The sequence below is a fragment of the Mesoplodon densirostris genome, chromosome 3, assembly GCF_025265405.1.
Source record: "Mesoplodon densirostris isolate mMesDen1 chromosome 3, mMesDen1 primary haplotype, whole genome shotgun sequence".
In the NCBI taxonomy this organism is placed as follows: domain Eukaryota; kingdom Metazoa; phylum Chordata; class Mammalia; order Artiodactyla; family Ziphiidae; genus Mesoplodon; species Mesoplodon densirostris.
In genome coordinates, this window is record NC_082663.1 from 165,580,319 (window position 1) to 165,590,650 (window position 10,332).

Sequence of the window (10,332 nt, forward strand, 5' to 3'; positions counted from 1 at the left end):
CCTCTTCCGCCCTCTGCAGAGACTCCATGCCTGGGGGGGGTAGTCCGAGAGGTGATCCGCCGCCAGAAAGGTTATGCCTCGTGTGCTACGGCCTCCAAGGTGCCCGTCATGGAATGTCACGGGGGCTGCGGTCCCCAGTGCTGCCAGCCCACCCGCAGCAAGCGGCGGAAATACGTGTTCCAGTGCACAGACGGCTCCTCGTTCGTGGAAGAGGTGGAGAGACACTTAGAGTGCGGCTGCCGCCCGTGTTCCTAAGGCCCCCCGCAGCCCTTCCGCCTCCCGGACTCCAGCCGGGTGGGTGGGGACGGCCACATGGGACCCCCCCCGCGAGATTCGCAGTGAAGCAGTAGAAGCTGGAGAGGAAGCAAAAGAAGAGAATATTAAGTATATTGTAAAATAAACAAAAAAATAGAACTTATTTTTATTATGGAAAGTGACTATTTTCATCTCTTATTATATAAATATATCACACCATCTGAGTATATGTACCATATAGTGAGTTATTTTTACCGAGCTTTTCGTTCTGTGTTGTGTATTTGTCGTGTTTTTATAAACAGCTGTTAAAAGTTTTAAGAAAAAAGGCTAATAAAAGTGTTTTAAAACGAAAGGATGAGCATAAAGAAGTGACAGCCTGTCTGAGAAGGAAGGAGGAGGTTTATACGTCTAGGAAACTGTCGTCGTTAGGTCGGCAGAAACCAGAACCTGCTTACTGAGCTCAGGAAACAGAACGAGAAGAGGAAAAGAGCGAAGGAGAAGGTTTTTTCTTTGTTTCTTCCGATTTTTAATGACTTTTCCTTCCCTGCAAGCACCCGGCTTTTCAGTCCTGGTGGCCGAAGCCCAGGATGCCCAGTTCTTCCAGGAAAAGCCGCTGGGCACTGGCCTCAGACTCTCCCTGGGACCCAAAGCATTGGCTCCCGCCCATGTGCCCCGGACCCCTGCAGGGTCTGAGCCCACTGCAGACCCCCTCCCCACCCCCTCCCCGTCCTGGCGGCCCTTGATTCCATTACAGGACTGTCTGAACTCCGCCACAGGCTTCATCGGAGCCTGTTTTGCCAAATCTGAAAACAGATGCCCCTCTCCGGCCCCTCCCCAGGAAGGCAGTCCCCCCGCTGCTCCTCCAGGAATGCAGGGGCCACCCATCTCCTCAAGCCCCAGCACTGGCCCTTCTACTGGAAGTTCTGACCCACTCTCCTCCCTCAGCCAACCTTGTACTGGGAGGTGACACCAGGAGAGCAGGCAGCCAGGGCTGTTGGGAATGAGGAAGGCTGGAGCCAAGCCTGCCCACAGCTCTGTAGCAGCCCGACTCACTGGCAAGCTGCCATGGGGTAGCTAGGCCTCTGACACCTAAACCTCCAGGCCTCCGTCATGAGGACCAAGACCCCTTGCCCGTCTGTACCACTTTTCCGTGCATATCCGCACTGCACCTTATTCCATCCATGCGACCCCTGCCCCCGGCGAAAGGAAGCAGTACAACCCCATTTCATAGATAAGGAAACTGAGGCCTCGCTCCAGCCCTGTAACTCTCCTTACGCCACATCTCTGATAAGTGAACGAGCCAAGAGCCTAGACTCACAACTCTAGATTCCTCCTCCAGAACAGCATAAACACGGGCGATGCGGGCAGTTTAAGTTCATCAGAGAACTCCCACCACCAGAAAAGGAAATGGTTTTTTCTGCTATTTTTCCTGCTCTCGTTCTGCCTTGTTCATTCCTTGTTCTACCTCCTTGGTATCCAGAAAGATTCTAGCCTGGGGGACTTACATTATCAGGGGGTGTGAGCCAGGGCAGCCTGTCTAGCCCAGACTCCACTCGAGGAACTGCCGGCCCTCCTGAAGGGGACTTGCCCCTGCCTCTTCCCCACCCTCGTCTGCCCCTTTCCACCCCGGTCAGGCTAAGGCAGAGGGTCCAGGGGCTCAGCAGCTCACACCAACCCCCGTCTCGCACCCATTGCTCCCTCCCCCAGGAGCCTCCCCTGCAGAAGAGTCAGGGAGGAGAGTGTAGGGCCCAGTGGACCATCCAGCTCTGAGCATCCCCAGAGGAGCCCAGTGGTTTTCTGAGGACTGATGGCGAGCCAAAGGCTCAAAGAATCAAGAAGGGAGGAAAGAAAAGAAGATGGAGGAACAAAAGGCAAGTGGCAGATAGGAAGGCAAGGAAGGAGGGAGAAGAGAGAAGGAAGGGAGGGAGGGGAGGGAAGGAGGAAGGAAGGAAGGAGGGAAAAGAGGGAAAGAAGGGGGAAGGAGAGAGAACAAGAGAGGGAGGAAGAGAGAGAGGGAGGGATAAGATAGAGGAATTGACTTTAAAATATATATATCATATGTACTATACATCATGTTCCAGGTACTTACTGTACCTTATGAGGACTGTTTCAAATATTAATGGCTGATGGACTTAGTACTTACTACATTATACATCAGGTACCATTCTAATTTATATATATTAATATATAATACATACTCACTTAATTCTCAAATCAACCCTGCAGTAAAGACATTGCTAACCCATTTTACAGTTCAGCAAATTGAGGCATGGAGAAGTTAACATGCACAAGAGCAGATGCCTAATAAATTACAGAGCCGGGATCTGGGCCCACCCTGTCTAACTCCAGGACTTGCTCCTCATGGGAAGGAAAAAGGTCCCGCCTCTAAGGATCCTACAGTCTGAGACAGAAACAACCATGGAAATAGACAATTGTCTTATTATATGGAAGTAGCTGTCCAGAGTAAGGAATTTCCTATCTTGGGTCTTCAAGGATGAATAGGAGTTTGCCTGGGCACAGGAAAGCGAGTTGAACATTCCATGAATGCCCTATTGAAAAGCAGGGGAATATGAAAAGAGCTGGCATGTTTGGGGAGCAGTCAGAGGTCTGGGGTGGCAGGAGTGTGGATGCACACTGGGGAGCAGGGATAAATGGGGTAGACATGAAGCAGGGGTTCGACCACAAAGAGCTGTGTGTGGCAGGCTAGACCACAGGGCCCCAGCACGGGTTTTTGAGCGGGGGAATAGCAGAACAAGCTCTGAGGAGAACGGGTGGCAAAGTAGAGAAAGGCCTGGAAATGGCCTTGGGGCTTCCCTGGTTGCTGACTTCAGTTTGTTGAGGCCAGACAATGCTGATTTCCGGATGGGTCACAAAGTATTTGGGGTAGCTCAGAAGCTCACCCCTGGAAGGGGTGTCCTGGGGTCTGCCCAATACCCCTCCCATCCCCCAGGCCCTGCCAGCCCTCCTCACGCAGACAGGTGGTCCTGAGCCTTATTCTACCACCAGCACTCCTAGCTAGCTCTCCCCACCCAGCACAAAGCCCACTCAGCCTGCCATCTTGAGAGCCCCACCCAGGGTCCCTGAGCTTCTGGGAGGCCTCACCAAGCTGACAGCTTTCCCTCTGCCTCCCCCAAAGAATCTGAGGCCTTTCTCTGCCAATCACCCCTGGGCCCAACCCCGAATCTAGCCACCGTCAGCCAAGACAGCCAAAGGACAGGGGTCTTGCTCTCAGTGTGGCTTGGGGGTGATTTTGAGCTTTCCCCACAATTTTGGTAGCCCTGAAATTATGAAACGCCAAACTCAGAACCATTAAGAAAATCCTCCCCCAAATGAAGTTTCTCTAACAACTGGAGATGAAAACTCTCTTGAGCAGCCAAATTCTAGAAACAGAAAGTCCCGTGGGACAGAAAGAGTTCAGCTGGTTAACTTGCACACATAATGGTTCAGCGCCTGTGTGTGAGGATGTGCATGTGTGCAGAAGGGGCTCAGGCTGTGTTCCCCCCCTGAGCAGGGTTCAGGGAAAGGGGAACGGAGTGTCCCTCTTGACTCAACCAAGGGACCCAAAAATGGTTAGTGAGATAATGTATTTAAAAGCTCTTTGTAAAGTGTAAACTAAAAACCTTAAATGTAAGATGTTATTGTTATTATTACTATTGTTGTTGCTATTACTGACATGCCAAAAGGCCCTTTGTACAAGATGGCTTTGCCTTTTCAATTTCATAGAAAAGAACCTGAGTCTGACACTTCAGAAAGATGACAGAGAGGAGGACAAGGAGGAAAGAGGCAAGGAAAGGGAGGGAGATCTCCTAGGGCCCGGGAAACAGGAGAAAATCCCCCAGGATGACCCTCAGGAACCCAGGAGTGGCCAGGATGGGGAATGAGCTAACCTTGCCCTTCACCGGATACAAAGCTATCAGCAGGCTGAACCCTTAGGCCGAGCAGCCACACAGGTGCCTTTGCTGGGAGCGGAAGCCCCTAGTGTAAATGGACCTGCCCCTCAAAGGCCCACAGGGTCCCAGATATCAGAGTGGGAGGAACCCAAGGGGGTCCCTGGTGGCTGGGAACACTGAGAATCAGAGAAATGGCGTGTCTAGACCAGAGACCAAGGTCATCCAGGAAATGAACACCAGGGGCAGGAAGAGACCCAGGTGCCTGCCCAGGCCAAAGTTCTTCCTGCGACTCCACAGGGGGCATCCAGGCAAAGTGAAACCTGAGACAGGCCCTCCAATACCTTCTTGGTGGCCAGGAAAGTATCCTTCACCTTCCCCCACCGCGTCTCCCAGTGCACTCAGATGGCCGGGAGGCTGGGGCACTATCTGGTTTGGTGCCACTTATCCACGTTTCCCAGTCTGGGTTAGTGCCAAAGGAAACACTTGGGGAAAGTTGATGAGAGATGGCAGCTAGCAAGGCCAGCAAAGACAGAATGGGGCATTTGGCAAAGCTTATTTCTCTAACTCAACACATTTCTAAGAGGAAAAATTTTAAGATGTTTTTTAAAACAATGTAATAGCGCCACTTCCCCAGTATGGGATAAATAATGTGTTTTGGTTTTTTTTTTTTTCCAACAGACTGTCATATGCTGATATCATTAAAATAAATGGATGAGTCACAGAAGAGCTATCAGAGGCTCTTGTGAATACCATAACCTCAGCGTGGCTCTGTGGTGTGTGCTTTATTTTTACTCCTGACCTTCACACTCCCTGGAGCAAAGGTTACTGCATTCGTGGGGTTTGGGCAAGTCTGGTGTGGAGTAAGTTAAAAATAATTGGTTTCTTGCACCATGAAGTGGGAAAAATGGATCCAGAGTTCCCCAGAGACATGGGAGAGACGCTCCAACGCATGGCTCAAGGTCTGCAGGGCACGTGGTATGTATGGTCACAGACAGGGGGCCAAGTGTCACAGAGGGGGAAGCCACTCCAACACAGAGCACACTTATTAAGATGTGAAGCAAGACTCCTCCTGGGAACTCCAATGCCTAATTAAACCCCCTCCTTTTGTCACTTCTTTCACAAGCATTTACTGAAGATCTACTATGTGCCAGGTTTTGGTCTAGGCACTGAGGGCTACGAAGATGACCCAGACAAAATCCTTGTTCTCCTGGAGCTTAATTTTTAACTGAGTGTCAATCAGCAAACAATCAAAGAAGACATCAGATAATATAAAAAAGTAGAGATGACCTGACACATTAGCTGGTGGCTACTTTAGGCAGTGAAGTTGAGGAAGGCCTCTCTGAAGAATTTAGACACGGGGCGGGGTGAAGAAGAAACAGAAGAAGGAGGAAACCTGACCCTGCAGCACTCAGTAGCTATCTGCTCTCACCTGGGTGGCATCCGAGGGAGGTGGGTAGCCCAAGCTTCTTAGGAGGCCAGAGGTGATGCCAAGAGCAAGACAGCACTATGAGAGGACTAGTGAGTGAGGGGAGGTGGGCGGAGCTCACCCCTCAGCTTCCCAGCCCTGGGGCATCCTTGGGAGCCCATGGCCATTCTGAATGAGGAATGCCAAGGGTTCAAGGGCCACTACCGGCTAGCTGAAGGTCACCTTCACTTCCCTGGCAGATGACAGTTTATCTCCCCTGTGAAGAATCCCACTGGAAGCAAGACACTGGTAGGCAGCAGATGCATTAAGTGTTGGAAAAGGACCCTGAGCAAGACAGGGCCACACAGGCTGGGTGCCCTGAGCCCCCATCAAGATGCCCTTGACATTGGCTTCCTATGTTTCAGTGTAAAAGAACCTGAAATGGGGGGTGGGGGGCTGGGGGTCAGCATGTGCTATGTCACACAGCCTGGGTGTCCCTGGCCAGGAACCCACAGCCTCCATCTTCCATGCTTAGACCAAGGAGCCCCTCCTCCCGGGTTTGGGACCTATGGGTCTATCGATCTCTCTCAAGTTCCCTTTTGTGTCAGTCCACTGCAGAGCTTCTCAACTGGGAGAGACTTTGCCCCCACCCCTACCCCAGGAGACATGTGGCGACATCTGGGGACATTTTTGATTGTATGACAAAGGCAGAGGGTGGTACTGGCATCTAGTGGATGGAGGCTGGGGACGCTGCTCAACATCCTGCAGTGTACAAAACAGCCTCCACAGCGGAGAGTTATCCTGCCCAACGTACAGCCATCCTAAGACTGAGAAACCCTGGCTTCGATTAATCGGATCCTTCATTGAACAGTCGGCTGGAATCACGTTCAAAGGAAGATGGATGTAGGGGTACTAAATGGGCAGAAACAGTGGCCCGCTCAAGGGAGCATGGTCCCTTTGTGGGAACACATGGCAGGCTGATGGTCCCTACCAGTATTTAGAACACCATTATTGAAGGCAAACTGGGACTGAGACATTTCCAGCAATGGGGTACCACTGTCACTCTTTGTCCTTACTATGTAGTCACTGCAAAAGGATTCAGAGCCATGGATTATGAACTTAATATGCTTAGGTGACACACACAAAAAAACACTGGGGCAGGGGACATTCATCTTTGGATCTCTATTGGCAGAGAAATAAAGAACGGATTAGTAAAAAGGTTATGCTTCTATTTCCTAGAACTCTCCCCTTCAGCTAGGCCCTGGCAAAAGGAGCATGGAAGGTTATCAAATCGAGACATGAGAACTGAGGATTTGTCTGTGGTCTGTCAAAGGTGAGTGAAGAAAGTATGAGTCGAAGTCACAAGCAGCCCAGCTTCAAGATACGATGAGGGTGCTGGAACAACTCTCAATAATGAGGCCACGATTACCTGGTCGGCAGCGTAAGCCTGTAAAGCGCGGCAGGCACAGGAGCGCTCCAGACCAGGACTCTGTAAATAGATTCTGTAAATGTCCCTGTTTGCCAGCTCCTGCAGGAGGTAGGGGGTGAGGCAAGCCTTGAGGCTTGAGAGCAGGGAGGAGCGAAGTGGGCAGGCCTCCCTCTCCAGCTCCACCTGCCCTGGAGATCACCACATCCTCTCCTCCAGCGTGGCTACTTGAATTTGGCAACCTCACCAGGAACTTCAATTTCCCCATCTAGAAAACAGGATGATAATACTTGACACAGTCAAGGCTCTGGAGATTACAAGTGGCAAAAAGCAATTTAAACTAAAGCCACAAAGTATATTGTCTCAAGTCATTGGAAAAGCTGAGATAGTTCTCACTGCATCAGGCAGGGGTGTTTGCTCCCTAGAGATCATACAGCGTCATAAGGGCTTGGGGTCTCCTGTGCACGCTTGTCTTTCTTCTGCATCGGCTGCATTCTCAGGAAGAGAGAGATGAGGAGATGGCAAAGTGACTCCCAGCCACAGCAGACTGAAAGCAGTACGTACTACTAATTTCAAGCCCAGGAGACAAAAAGAGCTTCTCTTTTCCAATAATTCCAAGAGCCATCCCAGAAGGGTCACTGGCTCTTACTGGCCTGACTGGAGGCAAATGCCCATCACTGAACCAAATATCACAGTCAAGAGAATAAGATGGGTTGATTGGCCAAGCCAGTACCACATGACCACCTCTGGAGCCAGAAACAGGTAGGAGAGACTGCGAACAGGCGTTTCTCCAAGGAAAAAGGGGAATAGATGCTGGATGGGCAAAGTGACAGATAACAAATACAACAGGCAGTTATTTAGAAAAGTTGATAAGTTCCAATTCAAGATGGCAACATACGAGGATCCTGAACTCATCTTCCTCCCATAGACACACCAAATCTACAGCTACATACAGAACAATTTCCTCTGAAAGAAACCCAAAAAGTAACTAAGAGAAAAAAACACACACTGAAGGGACTTTCATGGTGGCACAGTGGTTAAGAATCCGCCTGCCAATGCAGGGGACACAGGTTCGAGCCCTGGTCCTGGAAGATCCTACATGTCACAGAGCAACTAAGCCCATGCGCCACAACTACTGAGCCTGTGCTCTAGAGCCCACAAGCCACAACTACTGAGCCTGCGAGCCACAACTACTGAGCCCAGATACCACAACTACTGAAGCCCGCGTGCCTAGAGCCCGTGCTCTGCAACAAAAGAAGCCACCACAATGAGAAGCCCACACACCACAACGAAGAGTAGCCCCCGCTCGCCGCAACTAGAGAAAGCCCGAGTGCAGCAACGAAGAGCCAATGAAGCCAAAAATAAATAAATACATACATACATAAATAAACAAACAATTTTTTTAAAACACACTGAGGGCCTCCCTGGTGGCGCAGTGGTTGAGAGTCCGCCTGCCGATGCAGGGGACACGGGTTCGTGCCCCGGTCCGGGAGGATCCCATATGCCGCGGAGCGGCTGGGCCCATGAGCCATGGCCGCTGAGCCTGCGCGTCCGGAGCCTGTGCTCCGCAACGGGAGAGGCCACAGCAGTGAGAGGCCCGTGTACCGCAAGGAAAAAAAAAAAAAAAACACACTGAAATGAGTCAGAGAGGTTAAAAGACAATCTCGCCATAAATCCCACCCCCCCACCCTTCGTTCTTGCGTCTCCCTCCCACCCTCCCTATCCCACCCCTCTATGTGGTCACAGAGCACCGAGCTGATCTCCCTGTGCTATGCGGCTGCTTCCCACTAGCTATCTATTTTACGTTTGGTGGTGTATATATGTCCATGCCACTCTCTCACTTCATCCCAGCTTACCCTTCCCCCTCCCCATGTCCTCAAGTCCATTCTCTACGTCTGCATCTTTATTCCTGTCCTGCCCCTTGGTTCATCAGAACCTTTTTTTTTTTTTTCCTAAGATTCCATATATATGTGTTAGCATACGGTATTTGTTTTTCTCTTTCTGACTTGGTTCTGGTGGCCAGCGGGGCTTACATTCATGGGTCTTATAGGAATATCACAAAAACAGAAAGTTCTTGTCTGGCTACCCTGACCCCAGGGCACAGCACAGAGATAGCAGACTGAAACACACCTCCAGCCTTTCTGTGAAAGAGGCCTATTAGCTTATCTTCATAGCCATAAACTGAGAGGCAGTCTTCTATTTCAACAGGCATCAAGGGACTGACTACAACCCTCTCCAAAGACCCAGGAGACCTGGCAGGTACCATCTTCACACTCTCCCTATGCTCCACCCCAGATCATTGGTGTCTCCAAGAAAGGAGTTAGCATATTCCTGGTACCCCAGCTTTTGTGGCTGCCACCAAGAGAAAACATCCCTTGATAGCCCAGCTCTACTGGCAAGCCGGGCTTGTGTGCAGGGGTTCAACATTACAATAGAAAACTAAGATGCAGTTCTTAACTGGCTATCACCCCAGGGCTCAGTGCACAGGGAGCAGACAGAAATGTCAATCTTCCAGTCTCTCCCTGAAAGAGATATATTAGCATACTTTAAAAGCTGCTGCCTGAGGGTCTGGCTTCCAATCAGCCTGAATCCAGGTGCTAACTACAATCCTCCCCTTAGTGACACTGACACTGAACAGCTGGAAGCCACAAAAAAATGCATAGTTCTCTCTTGCAGGATTGTTGTAGGGATTAGATGAGATTATGTAAGCAAAGCACCTGTCACAAACTGGGCATTAAATGATTGTAGTCTATTGTATGTCAGGTGTATAGCTAGTACCACCTTTAGTTTTATTTATGCTTTAATTGATCCTCAGTGTGAAAAAGAATTGCCGTGTAGATTATCAGCAGCTTATACACCATGAATCAACAGGGTCAATTAGATCTTCACGGCAATGAGCCTTAGAACTGGAAAATCAGGAATCCACAGACTGAGACTGGTCTATAGACATGCTTTGTTTGACTTGAGACAACATTTAAATTTGGAGAAACCACATTAAAAAAAAAAAAAAGCGGTCAGAGATTGGCCAAGATGGCAGAATACAAAGACCCTGAGCTCACCTCCTCTCACAAGCACACCAAAATCACAACTATTTGCAGAACCTAACAGAAAAGAACTTCTACAACTAAAGACATAAAGAAGGAACCACAATGAGACAGTTAGAGGGGTAGACTCACAGTATAATCAAGTCCCATACCCACTGGTGGGTGACCCACAAACTGGAGAATAATTATATTGCACAGCCTCTCCTACAGGAGTGAGTTTTAAGACCCATGTTGGGCTCCCCAGCCTGGGGGTCCTGCACTAGGAAGACAAACTAAGAGAGCATTTGGCTTTGAAAGACAGCAGGGCTCCGG

The 10,332-nt window shown here is 50.0% G+C and overlaps 1 protein-coding gene across 1 annotated transcript in view; it reads left to right on the forward strand.

Moving 5' to 3' along the window:
• SLIT3 (slit guidance ligand 3) overlaps positions 1 to 509 on the forward strand; it is a 621,296-nt gene extending 620,787 nt beyond the window's left edge. The window contains exon 36 of the mRNA XM_060094956.1: positions 20 to 509. Coding sequence (XP_059950939.1) covers positions 20 to 255 — 236 coding nt within the window. The 3' untranslated portion in view covers positions 256 to 509. The remainder of the gene's footprint in view (positions 1 to 19) is intronic.
• Positions 510 to 10,332: the final 9,823 nt, after the last annotated feature.